This window comes from Somniosus microcephalus, chromosome 8, assembly GCF_052327205.1.
Source record: "Somniosus microcephalus isolate GS21.2 chromosome 8, FLI_Smic_1.0, whole genome shotgun sequence".
In the NCBI taxonomy this organism is placed as follows: Eukaryota; Metazoa; Chordata; class Chondrichthyes; order Squaliformes; family Somniosidae; genus Somniosus; species Somniosus microcephalus.
The window spans coordinates 56586630-56607288 of record NC_140994.1 but is presented as its reverse complement, the minus strand read 5'-3'; the positions used below and the strand labels follow the sequence as shown (position 1 = coordinate 56607288).

The window sequence follows — 20659 nt, the reverse complement described above, 5'->3', positions numbered from 1 at the left end:
CCAAACTCACCAAGCCTCACAATGCAGGAATTTATACCAATTCTCCTGTTGCCAGTAGTTGTTGCCAAGTTTCTGATAGTACAACCCTCACACTACCATTACACATGTTCTGTTCCTTGTAACTACAAGTAGTCCATGGGGATGTCCTGGTTTACTTTAAATCCTGAAATGCTGTGCAGTATGAATAAAATTGCTTTTGACATTATAGATAGGTCACAGGTTAGTTCATAATAATTTTTAAGAAAGGCTCAATGAAAATATTTGGTTTTCTCCTCTCCATTTCTTCTTCTGAATGATTATTATAGTGAGCATAAAAAGTGTTGGGGTTATGTCTGTCCGTTTGTGTATCCGTGTGTGCATGAGTCAGTTTGAGCCTGATAAGCACTGTTATCACAATATATAGAAAATTCACTTTAAGGTATGACAAAAATGAATAAGAAATTAAATTTCAGGCCAATAAGACATTGCAAAGTTTTATTTAAGTGTAACAAATGGTACAACTAAAACACTTTATTCATTGAGGAAGGTGAGCACGCAGCCACTGCAGGTGAACAATACACCCACAGCATTCTGAGCTTCACTCACACAGCAGAAGACCACCGACTATGGCCCAACAATAGTCAGGCCCCTCTCTACATGTTCTTATTAGGAATTAAATAGGTGTAATTGCACGACAAGAACACTCCACACAAATGTAATTTTCGCAGAATACAAACACTTAGGCCATGATTTCACCTACCGAGGCAGGTCCATGGCGGCCGGGGTGGGTAGCGCGGTCCCAGCCCGCTGTCTGCTCCATCCCGCTCCGTTGAAGTGATTTTCCCTCGTTAAGCCCGCCCACAAGGTTCCCGGCCAATTAAAAGGAAGCAGGTCTGATGACGTAATTTGATGACGCGTTATCAGTCGGTTTCCTTAAAGGGACCATGGCCAAATTTACTTTGACAGTTGTGCTGTCAGTGTTCTACAGCATTGACGTGCTGCAAACACTGACATGTACTGCACAAAGATGCACGGCTGCACCCAGGCTCTCCCATGACTCCCTCCATATGCTTATGGAGGGAGTCACAGCACGCAGGGTGGTTCTCTTCCCTTCCAATGGGTGGAAGAGACCTCCCCAGGAGACCAATGCAGCCTGGTTGTACATTGCAGAGGACACAAGCAGAGATGTCGCCAGGCGGACCTAGCTGCAGTGGCGCAAACCTTTCAATGATCTCAGTAGATCACAAAACGTTACTGCCAAGCCACACTCAACCTCATCTTGCTGTGCCACTCATTACACCCCCATCACTCTGCCTTCCCTACCCTACTCCTGCACATCCTTACTCACACCAACTTACCTTGCACCTCCACCCATCCCTCTCTATCTACATTTTCACTTCCCCATCTCACTAGCCACCCCTCACACTCACCCTCATCCTACTGCAAGCATACCAACTAACAACACACAAGGGTAGGCACTTGCATGTTTTAGCCAATGTTCATGTGAAGTTTCTGTTAATGTGCTGCCAAACATTGAAATCTTTATTTTCAACACTTTGGAGGGATTCTGAGGACCAAGGTGAGATTTTTTCAAGGGCACCGATGCTGATGTAATAGATGGCAGGTGAGGTTGAGATGACAGAAGCGATCTGTCAATGGTGAGAGAGGTTGTTGCAATGAAGTGACACCGGAGAGAGAGTTTACTCCAAACACTTACAAGCTGCATAAAGCTCAATCTGTCTTCCAAATGCAGTAAGCAACAGCTTCTAACCTTGGAAAGTGAAGACCTGTGAAATGGGAGCTTTTATAGACCACTTGCAGCCGTCAAGTTAATAAATCATCCCATGCTGACACGACACTCGACCTCCTTACCTAACGTGATCCCCGAGCAGCGGGGAAGCCATTGGCGAACTCTAAAAATCTAAAGGTGAGCTTTAAATAATACTTAATTGCCTCTTAACAATCTAGCTAATGGTCTAAATTTCCACCACTGCCGCTTGATGTCGGGCCTGTTCAGCGCTGACAGACCCGACACCTGGGAGACGAGCATAGAGGCGGGTTGACCCGCTGTCAATCATTTCAAATGTCACAGCTGACCCGCCTCCGATCCCGTCCTCTCAGCGCCGGTAAAATTCTGGCCTTAATGTCAGAAACTTTTCGAAAAGAGCGCACAGCAGAAGAAAGCAACCTGAAATTTCAGACAGTTGTAAGATTTTCTTTCTTTTGCTCTCTTCTTTCACCCACCCTCAATCAGCGCTGCTGAAGGGAACTCTTCATAACATCTTGAAACGTGTCCAAGTCGAACTTACAAAATTACTTCTGACCTTGAAGCCTAAATCCCTCAAATTAAATTCATTTTAAATGATACGATAAGAGAACAGATTTCTAAACAGGTGCTAAAGCCTTTAAACTAAAAAAAAAGAAGCTCTTAAGCTGCGAAACTGAAGACAGCTTATATACTTTCACGCATGGGGGTGCTTTCAATCCCCGCCACTAGAAGGTTATTGGTTGCAACAAGGATGTAAACATTTGAAGATTGCACATTAATGACTTTTCCCCCCAACATGTTGTTAATAAACTAAAACATTTCATTTGCTCTAGAGAATTTATTATGATTATAAAATGAAAAGATATGTTTTTTTCAGGATTTGATTTCGAAACACTGTCAGTTTATTTTTTTATACGGTAGAACATTTTATTTTGCCTTATTGACTCTCACAAAAAATAACATCGAACAAGATTTTTGCAGTGAATAATGTCAAAACATATCAATTATTTTGAGAGAGTAATAATGTAATATTCCTCATCAAAAATGCTTTACCCCAACTCCCCTAACGGGACAAGGTAGGAAATTGACTAATTTGACAGGGCCTAGGCAATTCAATTAGAATGAATACTTACAGTCGCTTCAGTTCTGAAAGCCCATAGAGCGCCCCAGGCTCAATGTTGCTAATCAAGTTATTCTTCAAATCCCTAGAGAAACCAAAGGAGAGCAAAAAATTAATTATAGGTTGATGAGCTGTTTTTTTAACGTAATGAGTGAAATATGGTGGCTTGAATTAAGTGCTATGTGTTTGTCTTCACAGCAGCAATGTGCCTTCCTCACGAATTTAGAGAGATAAGAAAAAAAAAACACGTTTTCTCATTCAAATTAAAAATCATCAAAATATCTTGTACTATAAATTTACAGTACAACAGCCAGTTTGATTAACTGTAGTTAATACTAGGGATAAGCATTTGGGCTTGGCATTCAGCTTCAGCAGGCAAAGAATTCAGACTGAAGGCAAAGCAATAAAACCAAAACCATGGCAACATCAATATTCAACTACCTAATATAGGATACCAATGCTGGACTAGGTGCGATTGAATGGGTGCTCACCTCCAGACTGCCACAAACTATTTGTGCAGTTTGGATGGACTGGCACGCCTTGGGACGGTTTCCTACATTAAAGGTGCTATATAAATGTAAGTTGTTGTTGTTACTACAATGCATCGCTATAGGTTGTTATGGATCATGCATCTGCCACTGGACTCCTAGAGACTGGAAGACTGTCCCTTAAGTATGATGCTTCCTCACAGCATCATAAAGCGGCCCAAGCTCCATAATGTTTAGCTTTGAAAAGTGGACAAAATAAACCATGCAAAAGAAACTGTTTATTTGGGGGAGGGGGATTAAATCACTTGGTTCTGGAACAACTAAGTATCATTTCTGTTACTGATGTCATGATGTCACACAAAGGTAACACATTCTTTTTTACAACACGAATAAGAATTTAGTGACTTGACTGATGTAACTACATTGCACATTTGTACACCAGATATTTGCTTAAAACTTTACAGGGCTAATGATACCCATTCAAAACTCCTTACAGGTTACTCCACTCTTGGGAATCACTTTTACAATGTACTCATGTTTTTGTCAGTCATCAGCAATGAAGGTTTCCTTATTCACAGAATAAACTCTCTCCACCTCCCCTATTGTATGTCATTTATTACATCTGATGTCACACTCGGGCTCCACTGGATTTCCTTATAAACATAAATGTAGATTTTAAAAAGGATTCACATTTGTTAGATGACCTGTTTGATGACAACACATTAAAAAGCTTACAAAATGTATTTTTCAAAATGGAAAATAGGAATTTTAGTAACTGAAGTACTCAATAGCCATGAAATTATATTGTAAAATAATATGTATGAACAATTAATGCATTCAATTTAAATTGCTCTCTCTGCTATTTTCATAGAGGTGATAATCCACTTATTTTGAACATGTTAACACTTCCACTAAAATAGCAGAGAAGCATTTCAGATAGGTTATTAGTTGTTGGTACCTATTATTCCGCAGTGTAATTTCAAGATCTTTGGTTCCTTAATGTTAAGCCATCTATGTAATGTGTTCATTTCCATGTCTGTACACCTTTATGTGTGTATTACTATCTTATGTGTCCTACTTCTTTGTCTGGCAATCTAAAGTCTGTAACATCTCAAACAGCTTATTGAGACTGCAGGGGACTTCTCGTTTAGAATCCAAAGATTCAGACAGTTGGTTGTAACTATATGACTGGTTAGAACAGTTTAATCCATCAACCAAATGACCAAATAAAGTCTGTTGCAGGTTCAGCTGGTGCAGTGTATGGTTACCAGTGTGATATGATATTTATACAACCGCTGGACTCGAGTAGACATTACTGCAATGCAGCCGATTTCTCTCAGATAAATACCATGCGGCATGTTGTTCTTTAAAAAACGGCTACTTTTGACCACATTTCATTTGACAGTAACTGATTCTGGTTCATGACATTATGGATTGAATACTATTCTATTTTTGAAATCACACAATTATGTACATCACACTTCATGACACAGATGCAGCTATTCGTCTCCTCTCCTTTCCCATTAGTAGTGTCATGCGATGTGTGCAGCATATTGCGAATGACAGGGTAGAGAAATTATTAATGTAATGCCCAAGTTGTTGCCACTGGAGTTTGTATACATTTGAGGGGGACACTAGATTTGCCCCAATACATTTTGCACCACATTGCTATACAATTTATCTCAAATTTAAAAATTCCACTTACATAGTTTGACTGCAATCTGTCAAGGCTTTACTATGGCATTAATGTATTTATGGACTTTTAAGCTATTGCTTCACCAATGGAGGGAGGAGAGTAGCTCCTGAGCCATAAGAGTCCTTTATCTCCCAACTCCTCAGTGAAATTCCAATGTGCAAAACAGGAACTGTGAACCTGCATAGCACCGAAATGATGCAACTTTATTTATCAATGCAGAACAATGTTTTGTATCGTTAAATGAAAAACTGCTTTGAAGCCATAGAACAGCAAAAGTACACAGTGGATCAGTGTGGGTTCCAATGCATTTAAAAAAAGGTTTTGCCCCATTTGTCGGAGGGCAAGTCACACGACAATATAATGCATGCTGATCACAGTAAACAACTATGGGGGAGAAATTTGGTTGCTTTGCGACTCCCGTTAGCGCCCTACGCTAACGGGGCGCGAAGCAACGAGCGCGGCAACAGCAATCCAGCAGGAGGTTAGTGGCGGCGATAACCATTAGCGCCCCACGGTGATGATGTCATCACCATGCACATCGTCCCGCTCATGCCCGGGCCGCGATCTTCGGTAGCGCCCCCTGACTTACCATCGGATGCTATGTCCGATGGGGTCAGGGGGGCCTACCTGCGGCCGGGGCGGCGCTAATTAAAGGCAAAGTGCCAGGCGGCTATTTTTGTTGCTGGCCGCCTGCCAGCACCTGCCTCCGTTGCCATCCCTGGCCTCCTGAGCACCACCCCCCGCCCCACCCCCATGGAGTGCCGGCTGCGCTCCTTGAGCCTGGCACTTCTCTTGAGTGCCGGGCTCTTTTGCCGGCACTCCAATCCCCGATGGCCCAGCTGGGCCCTGGGTCGCGCTGCGCAAGACCCCTCCCCTTTAAGAAGGGGAGGAAGGCCTGCAGAACTGCGGCGCAACATGCCGCAGCACCACGTAGTGCTGCAATATTCCCTCGCAGGGCCCCAAGAGGGAGGCGGGGCGCTTCCAGTAGCACCCCGTCTCCCTCTTGGAGTGCTACTGATGAATTTCAGACACGGGGGTGCTAATTTTTTCGATAAAAGTAGTGCCCCAGTGAAGTTAGTGCCCCAAAGGCCCAACTCAATTTTCTCCCCTATATTTTTTTTAAGAAAAATAAAACTCAGTTATGCTTTGTGAATTAAAAAGTGTTTTATTTTCCTTTACTGACATCACAATCGCCCATTATATCCTTTCTGAACATCATTGAACCATTACCTCAGTCACTAATATTCCTACAGTGTTCATCTCCTCAGTAAGTACAGCAGTGCAGCCCCAATGGCATCAATGGCCTACTACATTTTTTCTCATTTTAAAATCTTGTTATGTGTTATATCAACTAAAAAGAACTGTAGATTGAGTTGGAGACTTTCATTTTATGTTGGAATTGTGCTAACATTCACAAACTTTGGGAGCTGTGCTCTTGTAATTTATTATGTTCGTGGATCCCACTCTGGAATTGCAGCCTTGAAACTCCATTCACAATATAAATGATTCTGTATGATGCAGATACTACAAATACCCAAGTGTTTTTGGAGCTACATTTAGTTAAGGTGTTTTGACTATTAATTTTTTCTGAATGCTATGTGGGTATAAAATTGAGTAAAATAATTAGGAAACCACATAAAATATTGAATAAACTACATCGGTCTTCAGCCGTGTATATCAAGATGAATATTTGATACTCAAATAATGCTTGTACTGCATTACAAATAGTACACATGCATAACATTTCACTTGTAGGTTTTCATGAATAAATCTGGATAAACATGTCTCTGGGAATGTTTCAGTAATAAAAGTACAAAGGTGCAGTTTTGTATGGGCATTACAGCCTTAAAAAGACATGGGGCTAGAAATTCATTATAGCCCAGGAATGAGTGATAAAATTAGAAAAGCTGGAGAATTAGCGCCAGGCGCTAATGCTTTGGGCTGCGTGCAAAATTCATTCTCACTGCTCAAAGAAATGATTGGGGCACTAAATCAAATCTTAAAGGCCTAGCTCAGTGGCATTACACACAAAGCGTGGACCAATATCGGGTGCAGTCTAATCTCAACTCATCATAGTAACAGATTTTTGCCAGTACAGGTAGACTACCCTTTATCCGGACTTCCGAAAACCGAAACCCTCTAAAAACCGAAGGTTTTTTCGTTCAGCGTAAGTCGTGCGTACGACTTACGCTGAACGAAAAAACCTTCGGTTTTTAGAGGGTTCCGGTTTCGGAAGTTCGGATAAAGGGTAAGTCGTGCGCACGACCCCCCGCCGACCTCCCCGCGGACCCCGCCGGCCCCGACAACCGCCGACCCCGCCAGCCCCGACAACCGCCGACCCCCCCGCGGACCCCGACAACCGCCAACCCCGCCAGCCCCGACAACCGCCGACCCCGCCAGCCCCGACAACCGCCGACCCCCCCACGGACCCCGCCGGCCCCGACCCCCGCCGACCCCGACTGACTTACGCTGAGCGTCAGCGTAAGTCGTGCGCACGACCCCCCGCCGACCCCGACTGACTTACGCTGAGCGTCAGCGTAAGTCGTGCGCACGACCCCCCGCCGACCCCCCCGCAGACCCCTGCCGACCCCCCCGCGGACCCCCGCCGACCCATCTTCCGAAATCCGAAATTCTCCTTTATCCGAAACTCGGCTGGTCCCGAGGTTTTCGGATAAAGGATAGTCTACCTGTACTTAAAGGGGAGGTTCATTGATACTGCAGCACCTCATTCTCAGCATTGCTGGCTGTGCAGCTGCCTCAGCAAGGAGTAGCAGGTCATGAAGAAGGAGCCGGAGGACTGAAGCAGGTGTGCTCATGGCAGATCCACCTCAGTCGGGTGGGCAGGGTGATTGAATGTTTCAACAAATGCTACATACCACCATCTGTACCACAAGCTTCACACACTACCCAAAGCACCAGACCCCCAGCACTCCCCCACCAACAATCTCTATCTACCAACACTCACACCCATATCTCACGCCTTGCACACAATGACAGCTATTCAACTATGGCAGGCACAAGTGTTATTAGATATTAGAAGTCATGGGATATGTGTGATATGTTTATGCATAAATTTATTAATGGAGTTTGCAATATTTTGTGGTCTCTCTCATTTCACTTTTGCACCCAGGAGGACGCTGTGATATGGCATGACACGGGGATGGTATGATGGGCATATGGTGAGCAAAAGGGATCTCTGGGGTTTAAGTCATCCTGCTGTGAGGCTGGAGGTCTGTTTGGAGGAGGTGGCAGAGTTCTGTGACCACATCCTTGCTGAAATGGAGCCATCTAATGCACTGCTCCTCGCTAAATTAGAGGTAGGAGAAGTGCTCTTGGAATACCCTTGGAGGGTAAGGCCTCCTGTTGAGCACCCTGATGGCCCTCCTCCTCCCTCTGGCCACATGTTCCAGTCTTTCTCGCTGCCTCTGCTCCCTCCGCTGTAGATCCTGGAGGATGAGGTAGACTGCCAGTACAGCCCCCATTAATGTAAGCCAAGTGTATCACTTTGAAATAACAACAGAAAATGCTGGAAAAACTCAGCAGGCCAGGCAACATCCGTGGAGAGAAATTAAAAGCCGACGTTTTGGGTGAACCCTTTTTCAAAACTGGAAAGGAAATAAAATAGATCAAAGGCAGGGCTGCGATAGAACAAAAGAGAAGTAAAGAGACATTAAGAGGTATTCAAAACCAGACGAGATGGTAATAGGACAGAGGAGACAAAGACGGCTCAGATTAGGTGTGAAGTGTACTGGCAGGATGGGAGACAGCTGCCATGTGGGAGAGAGAAAAAAAGGAAAGGGGGGGGAAGGGGAGACTCAAAACAAAGGGGTGGAAAAAAATATATATAAGTAAAAATGTATTAGGGGCCGAGGTTATGATCTGAAATTGTTGAACTCGATATTGAGTCCGGAAGGCTGCAAAGTGCCTAATCGGAAGATGAGGTGCTGATCCTCGAGTTTACGTTGAGCTTCCGTGGAACAATGCAAGAGGCCAAAGACGGTGAGGTCCGAGTGGGAATGGAGCGGTGAATTAAAATGACAGGCGACCGGAAGCTCGGGGTCACCCTTACGGACTGAACGGAGGTGTTCCGCAAAACGGTCACCCAATCTGCATTTGGTCTCCCCAATGAAGAGGAGACCGCATCGTGAGCGAATACAGTATACTAGATTGAAAGAAGTACAAGTAAATCGCTGTTTCACCTGGAAGGGGTGTTTGGGGCCCTGGACAGTGGGAAGGGGGGAGGTATAGGGGCAGGTGTTACACCTCCTGCGCTTGCACGGGAAGGTGCCAGGCGAAGGGGAAGGGCTGTTGGGGGTGATAGAGAAGTGGACTAGGATGTCTCGGAGGGAGCGGTCCCTACGGAATGCTGAAAGGGGAGGGGAGGAAAAGATGCGTTTGGTGGTGGGATCACTTTGGAGATAGCGTAAATGGCAGAGGATGATCCGCTGAATGTGGAGGCAGGTGGGGTGAAAGGTGAGGACAAGGGGAACCCTATTGTGGTTCCGGGAGGGAGGGGCAGGGGTGAGGGCAGAAGTGCGGGAGATAGAACAGACACGGTCGAGGGCCATGTCAACCACGGTAGAGGGGAATCCTCGGTTGCGGAAAAAGGAAGACATGTCGGAAGCACTGGTGTGGAAGGTGGCATCGTCAGAGCAGATACGGCAGAGATGGAGAAACTGGGAGAATGGAATAGAGTCCTTACAGGAGGCGGGGTGGGAGGAAGTGTAGTCCAGGTAGCTGTGGGAGTCAGTGGGCTTGTAGTGAATATTGGTCGATAACCTATCCCCAGAGATGGAGACGGAGAAGTCGAGGAAGGGAAGGGAAGAGTCAGAGATGGACCATGTGAAGGTGAGGGAAGGGTGGAAATTGGAGGCAAAGTGAATGAAATTGTCTAGTTCGGGGCGAGAGCAGGAAACGGCACCAATACAGTCATCAATGTATCGGAAAAGGAGGTGAGGGAGGGGACCTGAGTAGGACTGGAACAAAGAGTGTTCCACATATCCCATGAAAAGGCAGGCATAGCTAGGACCCATGCGGGTACCCATAGCAACACCTTTGATTTGGAGGAAGTGAGTGGAGCTAAAGGAGAAGTTGTTCAATGTGAGAACAAGTTCAGCCAGGCGGAGGAGGGTGGTGGTGGATGGGGACTGGACGGGCCTCTGTTCAAGGAAGAAGCGGAGCGCCCTCAGGCCATCCTGGTGGAGGATGGAGGTGTAGAGGAATTGTACGTCCATGGTGAAAAGGAGGCGGTTGGGGCCAGGAAACTGGAAACTGTTAAAGTGGCGGCGGGCATCCGAAGAGTCGCAGATGTAGTTGGGAAGAGACTGGACAAGTATCACTTTGATATTTGTTAAGAATAAATGTAACTACTTTTTAGTTACCACAACACTCCTGATACAAAAGAACCTTTAAATTACTGAATTAAACTGTTGCACAATGTCAAACTGACAAGAAAGCACTGAAACTTCACTGAACTGACAGCTGCAACTCATTACTCATGATCCCTTTTAATAACGTTCCTGGAGCCAGCTTCCGCCTGCTGGACGCCTCCTCTCCCTGTCGCTGTCTGGTTGAAGCGCTAAGGTAAGTGGCGAAAAACTATTTTGCAGATCGGGCGGCCAGTCAGCGTTGCACACTCACTGACATCATGAACTGCCTGGCGTTGAAGTCCCTGGCGGTACCTCATACTAGCGGGGCAATGGGGGACCGGATTTGCTGTGCGTCACTGGATTCGCCTCGCCCCAGCGCTGCTGCATCAGCGCCCCCGTTAGTGCTAACGGGAGGCACTAACCAACTGAATTTCTCCCCCCAGAGTTAGATGTGCTATCAAGTCTGAAGTACTTGAAATGAAATACTTTACCCACCTGCCCGCGTGGTTTTGCAATGGGGTTAGGAACTGAAACTCAGTAGCTAGGATTTTCACAACGAAAGCAATAAAATGAGCATAATCCAGTTGAAATTAAATTTGAATCGTGGAATTATCCTTTGTTTACTTGTAACTGTAGACTCTGTTTATCTTTAAAAGACTTGATCCTTTACAGCTGGGTACCTTTTCAGCTAAAGGGCGACCACAGCATCAAAACATGCTTTTAACTCAAGCAAGCTTTCTTTACTACATATAGAAATGAATTATATCCCATTTTAAAATGTGCATTTGCAAATTCTTCGATCTTTTGGAGATATGTGGTATTTTTCAAGCACTTAAAAACTGCTAAATGGCTCGGTGAATTAATTCAGTAAGTGGCAGAACCATAATGATCAAGAAGGATTTGGGTTCAACCTCCAATCTGCCAGTGTCCCAATCAGACTCATCTCAGTCAGAGTGATGATAGAAGTGCTATAACTGGCCATAGAGCCTGTGGGTTAAAGAAAGCAAAAACTGGTCAGGGTCCCTGCTCCTGATCGCTCTCCGGCTAGAATTGCACATATATGGATTTTGGGTGAGCACAAGATTAGGCTTGACCGTGATGCCACATGTTGTCAAATAGCCTGCCAATACACACCATTACATAATGGCCACACGGGGATCAGCCCACGCAGAACTATACTCCAGCTAAGAGTCAACATCTTCAGGAAAGATGGGGAAAAATAGGGTGAAAAACATCGGTGAGGGGGTAACAAAAGAAAAAGAAGTTTGCACTTTGTAACTGATATCACTGTAGTCAATACCTGCTGCGTCTTTTCCAGCCAAACACTGACTCATAATGAAAATTCTCAACAGGATTCCACCCTTCCACTGTTGATAATTGATCCAAACGCAATATGTAGCAGTAAATTGATTTGAAGTCTGTTGTATATGTAAGTTGTAAAACGGAGTATAGCATTTAAAAAAGAGAATTGCTACACAGCTGCAGACCCAGCTACTAATAAAACCATGCAGATTACTGAAGTAAGATGACACATCATTCCATTGGTAGTTTTAAGACTAGGCTATCAACATGAGATTAAGGGTGCCAAGAGGAAACTGGAAAGAGATTCATCAGTAGACGCATAGTGACAAAAAAAGTCTTGACCAACCACAGACCATTTTTGGAGAAGGTGACATCCCAAACTAACAGGTGAAAGCCATGTGATGTAGTGCACCTTGACTTCCAAAAGGTCATTGATAAAAGTATACAAGAAACTTCTTTACAAGTTAAAATTAGTGAGTACAAAGAGTAAGATATTGACACTGATTAATAACTGGCTGGGGGCGGGGGTGGGGGGGATGAGGTATTGAGTGGGATGCCTCAGAATTCCATGCTGGAAGCCCTCCTGTTCCCAATATACTTAAATACCTGAATCTCAATTCAAAGTAGTTAAATATGTAGATGATTTATTAGAGATAGACTAGATTTTACAAAGAGTTGTTGTAAATGCTGGGAAATGGTGATATGGGAAAGATACAATGGGTATCAAATGATAGCAATGCAGTTCTGAATATTTAGCAAGCAGGTTAAAAATCTCCATGGAAAGATAGGGAACTTTAAAATCTGCACACTGATAAGCACCTTGGTTGATCAGTGACTAATGGAGTTCACTACAGACAGATGCATATTGGAAATAAATTAAGAGGCTGTACTCCAAGGGTGGGATAGAATATACAAAGGGACAAGCTGAAAGAGACCTAGGGGTGTTAGTTCAACAACAACAACTTGCATTTATATAGCATCTTTAATGTAGTAAAATGTCCCAAGGCGCTTCACAGGAGTATTAAAAGACAAAAAATTTGACATCAAAAAGAAACATTTCTGAGGCGATCTTATGAGGTACAAAACTTACAAGATAGATTAAAATTAAAGAGACCATTTGGCCCATCTTAATTCATCCATCCAAAATAAAAGTCCGATATTCTTATGTCATACTATCTAACAGACTCTTATATTACCCTGAGTTTTCATCTCCACTCCATTAATCCATAGAAGAAATATTCAGATCATCATCTTTGCGCTTGCTGTATTCTCCTCCTCTTTTCCCATACCCTTTTATTGCTATTCATTTTCAAATAAGTATCCACTGCCCTTTTAAAAGATTTTGTGCATTCTGCTTGCACCACTGTTTCACAAAAAAAAATCTCCTAATCTCTCCTTTGCAATTTTGGTGATGATCTTAAATGTATGCCCTCCAGTAACTAACTCACTGACTAGTGGGAATAGTTTTTCCTTATTCACCGAGCCAAGACCCTCCACAATTTTGAACACCTGCTATCAGATATCTACTTAATCATCCTTGGTCTAGTGAAAAGAGCCCAGATTTACAAAAAAAAATTACACATGATTAGGTGGACTTGCATTTTAATTTTCTTTTAATAACTGTGCATAAATCTCTGCAGTTTAAAGTAAATTTGGAAAGAAATAAAAAGTACAGACATGGCCTGGAAATTACTGTTGGCAATGATATTGCATGAATTCAATGGACATATCAAATTACTCTCTCTTATTTTAATAAAGGCATTAACTCCCTTATTTTAAATTAAAATGCAGAGAGATAAATTTGATATGAGCACATTAAGTACCATAGCACTGCCAACTATAACTTCTGGCCTAACAACAGAAAATGCTGGAAAAACTCAGCAGGCCAGACAACATCTGTGGAGAGAAATTAGAGTCAATGTTTCGGGTCAAAACCCTTTGTCAAGACTAAAGAGGCACAGGGAATGAAATAGATTAAGAGGCACAGGGAATGAGAACTTTTGTTCTCTCCCAGCCTGGCCTCTTAATCTATTTCATTCCCTGTGCCTCTTTAGTCTTGACAAAGGGTTTTGACCCGAAACGTTGACTCTAATTTCTCTCCACGGATGTTGCCTGGCCTGCTGAGTTTTTCCAGCATTTTCTGTTGTTATTTCGGATTTCCAGCATCTGCAGTATTTTGCTATTGTAACTTCTAGCCTACAGTCCAGTTTGGAACAAAATTCTATTTAACTTGTGCACCTTATTAAACCTCTGCTTACTGCAGATTTTAAACTTCCCTGTCTTTCCGTGGAGATTTTTGACCTGCTTGTTAAATATTCAGAACTGCATTGCTATCATTCTATACCCATTGTACCCTTCCCATATCAACATTTCCAGTTCGTTTCCCAGCATTTACACCGATGCAGAAATATACAAGAAGTTTGGTGACCTGCACTTTAGCTGCTCCTTTAACCACTACATAGTGGTTTGCGTACCTAACATGAACAAGGAAGAAAGGCACTTGTGTTTCTGGTGGTTGTTTGCTATGGGTTACACAAAATCTGGAACATCCATGTATGAGTGTGGAGGCTTATGCTTAGGTTTTGTCCTTATTAATCCAGTCATTCTTCTGCCCCGCTGTGTTATTGCAGAAGTTCAAAATTATAAACAGTTAAGAACACCACCGCCCCCCACAACTTTCTTTGGTTGTTGGGAGGTTTTATAACTGTTGATAATTTTGTAACAGTATTATTTAAAGAAATACACATTTCATTTTACTTACTAATATACTCCTTTATCAGATGTTCAAATCATGTTACTATGTCATCAAAAAACTAGTGTACAACAGCATATTTTTAATCACGGGTATAGTCTATTGCTTTTCCGTCCTACAGTGTATTTTGGGTAACATAGCTCAAGCAATTTAACCTACAAAGATACCAAACATCTGTTTTACTAACTAGCCAAGTTTCTGTCAAACATATATCGCGCAGCTATAGACTAGACCACAGTGAAGTCAAAACACAAATTGCATTATAGAAAGGAGAAGCAGTGGCGGTCCCTAGTGGTGAAAGTATGCAACATTAGAGGACAAGAGCTTGTGATACAGAACACTGGGGAGAGCATTTGCAAATAAACTACTGAAATAACCATTATTTTAAATATAGTTGAGTTCCCCTTTAAATGATCTTGTTTTACAGTTCACTGAACACACAAAAGTAGTCAGATATAGAGTTTCTCCCAGACTGAAGAATTTCTCAAATTTAAATATGTTTGTAGCAATAAAAGGAGGAATTGTTCCTGTTTCCATTCAGCATTCATACTTAAGTTGCTTACACAGATGGCCTGTATATTAATACTTGCTTGCAATATTCCACTAAAGCGCAACAAAGTTCATGTGAAAAAAAGGACTAAGTTATCACAATTAAGAGATTTTGCTGTTCACTTTAAGCACCTCCTTTTTAACTTCATCCCTCGAGACAACTGGTCTCATGTCATTGTTGTTCAGAGATATATAAAGTGATAAGTATTTCACTGGTCACATGTCAAAATTAATTAGCATTTTAAGCATCTTATTTTGCCTCGCTCGTATTTTAGTCCGAGAAATCTTTCTCAGAAGCACCTGCCTCATTCTATCACACAATTGTAGTACTCTTATAAAGATGAGAAAAAAGTAGGACGAATAGGCCACAGGCCACTGTTTGTCCATAAGCTTGGCCTTGAACCAGGCAGAATAAAATTGCACTGCCTTAAATACAGTAATAATGGTGGTCAACAACTTGTCAGACTTTTGATCTAAATAAATACACTTTTGTTGCCAATGAAGAAGCTGGTGCAGTGATCTTTGCAACAGGGGATTGCATCATATATTTACATATAAGCTACAACATTGAGGCAGAAATTCCGTTCCCTATGGGTGGGTACGCGCTGTGTACTCACCCGTAGGGCCAATGGAAATGCCGGTTTTAGGCATGCACTACGCATGAGCTGGAAACCGGCATTTCCGAGCTCTTGACAGATCCACCGCCTCTGCAGGTGGAGAGTTCCATTTTCTGGAGACTCTCTGCCCGCATAAAACACTTAGGCCTAGAAATTCATTGACGCCACTTTTGGGGCGCTAAAGTGGGGCGTCCGCCGCCAAATCTAGGCCATTTCTCCGATATTCATTAGCTTCGCCCTACGAGTTCGGGCAAGCGCTAAAACTGCTGCTGGACGCCTCTCTTTGGGCGCTAAGCCGGAGGTGGTGATCGATAGCGCCGAGGCTGGGCGCAGCGCAGGTGCGGCCATCTCGTGATTGACAGCAGACACCCTGGCGCCGGCCAGCTCTTAAGGGGGAAGGGTCGACTGTGTCTGCTGCCACGCCCTGGATAGTGGAGCCCTCCAGCTAGGCCTGAACACTGCTGCTGGACCCAAATAGCGCCTGAAGACATGGAGAAGGCCCGTGAACGTGCGCAGCGCTTCTCAGAGCGTGATCTGAGTGTGCTGCTTGCTGCTGTGGAGAAGAGGCGCCATGTTTTGTACCCGGAAAATGGCAAGAAGGCGACGGTCCGCGTCTACAGGAGAGCCTGGAGGCATGTCGCCAGCAAGCTGTCAGCCAACAGCGACGTCCCCAGGACCGGTGCCCAATGCCGCAAAAAGTTAAATGACCTCACACGCATTGTCAGGGTGAGTACCCTTTCCAATGACCTCCTCATCCTTGCATGTGCACCTCACATTATGGGCAAAGGGACCTGAAAGCTCTAATGGCCAGCCTTCATCCAGCAGCTATGGGACAGGCATGAGCATCAATTAGACATTCTGCACTTAACACACTGGCCAAGCTATTCCACCATGGGAGGCATTGCACACCAGATCATGGCGACACACTGGCCAGGCTATTCCACCATGGGAGGCAGTGCACACCAGATCATGGCGACACACTGGCCAGGCTATTCCACCATGGGAGGCATTGCACACCAGATCATGGCGACACACTGGCCAGGCTATTCCACCATGGGAGGCAGTGCACACCAGATCATGGCGACACACTGACCAGGCTATTCCACCATGGGAGGCAGTGCACACCAGATCATGGCAACACACTGGCCAGGCTATTCCACCATGGGAGGCAGTGCACACCAGATCATGGCGACACACTGGCCAGGCTATTCCACCATGGGAGGCAGTGCACACCAGATCATGGCGACACACTGGCCAGGCTATTCCACCATGGGAGGCAGTGCACACCAGATCACGGCGACACACTGTACTTAGAGGCCGTCCTTTCTCTTGCAGGCCAAGCTGGCGAATGATCGCAAGAGCCGGACTGCGACCGGGGGAGGCCGACCCCATATCCAGCCACTCACCGACCTGCAACATCGCGTGGAGCGCCTCATGGGTCGCCAGGTGATTGGGCCCGTTGCATGTGGAGATGCCGACCCTGTTCTGGGAAGCAATGGTAAGGACATCACCTTTTGCACCTCTCTCGTCCCACTTGCGCATCATATCTACATCCTTTGCCACTGTCCGACCAATGCGCTGAATGCCACCACTCATGCATCCCGCACTGACGCCCTCTCCTCACTCTAAAGCTACTCTTGTGCCTTCCTGCTTTCAGATGGTCAAGAGGAGGTCCCTCAACTTGCCAGTGACAGACCCTCCGAGGAGGAGCAGGAGGAGGAGCAAGAGGAAGGCGGTCCATCAGGGGAACCCTCAGCCGCGGCCACCCAGGCCAATGTAGGGGACACGTCTTCCCTGGAGGGCAGCGTGGTGGAAGTGTCGAAGGGGAGGGGAGCTCCTGGGACCTGCGTGCAGCAGAAAGGCGGGAGGGGGGTGGAAGCTCGGCGGCCTTCTCCCCAGAGGGGGGATGCGTCGGAGGGGAGTCCAATTGCTGGGCCCAGCGGCCTCCAGCAATGCAGGAAGGGTCGGCCAGCTCGGCGGCCTTCTCCCCAGAGGGAGAGTCCAGCCTCCAGTCAGGAGATGCTCTTCGCCGAGGAGATGGAACGCCTCGAAGACTTGTCCGCGGACTCGGAGCGCCGGCACACGGAGCTCATGGCGGCAGTGGCACGGTTGCCTGAGTCCATCGATTCCCTCGCTCGGAGTGTGGCCGAGTTCGGGCCCTCAGAGGCCACCAGTCGGGGGGAGTACTGGGCAGATCTGTCAGCGACTGGCCAGGTGATCAGTGGTGCTGTCCAGTCACTGGCTGCTCTGATGCGGTCAGTGGACAGGTCAACACGGGCACTCACTGCTGCCACACTCGCTGTGTCAGCCAGGCATCGCCAGGGCACCCGGCGCGCTGCAGCAGCACATCGGTCTGTCCCTCGGCAGACTGGTGCGAATGCTGCAGTGCTGGCCCGGGCGAGTGCCAGTGTCTCAGGCGACCAGTGAGCGCCTGCCATCCGCCAGCTTGCCGCCATTCCTCCAGCCACCACTGCCAGTCCCCCAGTGGAGCTGCCAGGAGCTGCTGCAGCGACTGATGCTGGCCAGCCACAGCTGCAGCAATCAACAGCCGCCCGCTCGACGGCCAGACCTCGACTAGGCCGACCCCCAAGGGCATCTGCCGTCACGACATGTGCCCCTCAGGAGCCTGCCCCCAGCCTTGCAGCAGCCAATGGCGTTACTTTGAGGCGGAGCAGCAGGGCGGGCAGGGGCCACCCAAAGATGGCCAAGGCATCGCCCTAGCGGGCCAAATAGTCGAATGTTTGGCCATTTGTGTTTGTTTCTTGAGGCCGAGAATTGGATGTTTGTTTTTTGAAGGCCGATGATGTGATGTTTGTTTTTGACGAAGGCCGAGAATGACGGCCATTTTAGTTGCCCTATTTTGTTAATCCTCTCCAGGTTGTGGGAGCGAGTAATGTGTTTGAGTGTTTTTTGGGGGTTTCATCTGTTTTTGGTTTTCATGTGGGAAGGGCCCAGAGTTTGTACAATAAAGCATTTTATTTATTCACATTGTCCATGTTTGATCTTTGAAGTGTTTGTTGCCTTAACCGGCTGAGGGCTTGCGGAGCGGCTGCAATCATGTTCTATCATTGGCACAAGCCATTCCCTGACAGGGGGCCTAGAAGTGACGTTCAATAAGCCGCCGACAGGCGGCCCTTGGACCTTGTGCCTCCCTCCTGGGCTGGTACTCCTCGTCGTCGTCGTCCTCATGCTCCTCCTGCTCCTCCTCCTGAGGTGGTGGTCCAACGTGAGGTGGCAGTGCCTGAGTCCTGCGGATAGCCAGGTTGTGCAGCATGCAGCAAATGACGACGACTTGGGAGACTCGATCCTGCGAATACTGGAGGGCTCCCCCGGAGCGATCGAGACAGCGGAACCGTTGCTTGAGCACGCCGATTGTTTGTTCTATGAGGTTCCTCGTCGCTTGATGGCTCTCGTTGTATGCCTCTTCAGCAGGGGTCGTGGGCGCGCGGAGCGGGGTCATGAGCCAGGTACACAAAGGATAGCCTTTGTCCCCGATAAGCCATCCTCTTGGGGGAGGCTGTGTCTGGAACATGTCAGCCACAGTTGTCTGTCGCAGGATAAAGGCATCGTGGCTGCTGCCTGGAAAGCGGGCATTGACAGCTAGGATGCGCTGCCTGTGGTCACACACCAGCTGTACATTGAGGGAATGGTAGCCCTTCCGGTTGCGGTAATCCTCGGCATGCTCAAGAGGTGCCCGCAAAGCCACATGCGTGCAGTCAATGGCGCCCTGCACCATGGGGAAGCCCGCTATTCTTGCAAACCCCACTGCACGCTGCTGCTGCTTGTCCAGGGTCATGGGGAAGGAGATGAATTGATGTCTCCTTCTGAAAAGGGCTTCGGTCACCTGGCGGATGCAGCAATGCACGGCGAACTGGGAGATGTTAGCGATGTCCCCAGTAGCGGATTGGAAGGAGCCGGAGGCATAGAAGTTGAGAGCCACCGTCACCTTCACTGCCACCGACAGAGACGTCCTGCGCATCAGCTGTGGCTGCAGATCTCTCTGAAGCAGCCGGCAGATGTCTGCAACCACCTCCCTTTGGAATCGCAGCCTTCTAACACACATCGCGGCAGACATGGTCAGATAGGAGGTCTGCTGGCGGTATACCCTGCGTGGGTAAGGCCTCAGTTGGCGACGCCTGTTGCCCCCTCTGCGTCTAGCCAGGGCTACCACTCTCTCACGGCGTCTGTAAGCCCTTCTGGCATAAGGCTGAAATTCAGCGTTGCCACCCAATGCAGCCCCCATTATATGCTGGCAAACACTGAGCTCTGAATGAAGGCAAAGATAATTGGTAAGCTCTGGCCTGAGCCAAAAATACCTGTCCAAGTGTTGGTCCAAACCAGTAAACTCTCCTCCTTGGTCTCTGTCCAAAAAACCGTTGCACAAGAGTGAATGCTGCAAAATGACTGACCTTTATACTGCTGGGTAAGTGCCCTTTAATTAGCGCTCCCCGCGGCCCGGCTGGGCTGTGTACCGTTCCACTTCACAGTTGCTTGGGCCGCCCGGCGCACAATGGGCCGGCGCGAGTGAAGTTCCGGTTTGGGGCGCACAAAGGGCGTTGCACTATTAAATGATGTCATGATCTGCGCGCGCAGCAGGGCGCGCGCTAAGACTTTGCGCCGGCGCTAAATGTGTCCTGAAGTTGGGGAGAGGCGCAGATCGCGCTGCGCCCGGGCGATAAGCGCCTAGTGCTCAAGATCTACTCCTCCTAAGGCGCTAACGGCTGGTGCGCCCAACTGAATTTCTAGGCCTTACAATTCTTGCACCTGGTAAAAGCAGGTGTAAGGCCTGCTTTTACCAGGATAAGAGTTGAAAAAAGTAAAATAAAATAAAAATTCTACTGATTTATCATTTAAAAATACTTTAAAGAAAGGTAGGTTTATTTTAGCCCCGTTAAAAACTTTAATTATTTTTTTCAAAAAATAACATTTTTGTTTAAAATACTTAATTTATTGTAATTTAAAGTCATTTTAAAAATGTGATTAAAAAAAAAATTTATTTAAAGTTTTACTATGTTTTGG

General features: G+C 46.3%; 1 protein-coding gene across 1 annotated transcript in view; it reads right to left on the bottom strand.

Moving 5' to 3' along the window:
• adgra1b (adhesion G protein-coupled receptor A1b) overlaps positions 1–20659 on the bottom strand; it is a 1141355-nt gene that overhangs the window by 852629 nt on the left and 268067 nt on the right. Inside the window, exon 3 of the mRNA XM_085994744.1 lies at positions 2881–2952. Coding sequence (XP_085850870.1) covers positions 2881–2952 — 72 coding nt within the window. The remainder of the gene's footprint in view (positions 1–2880; positions 2953–20659) is intronic.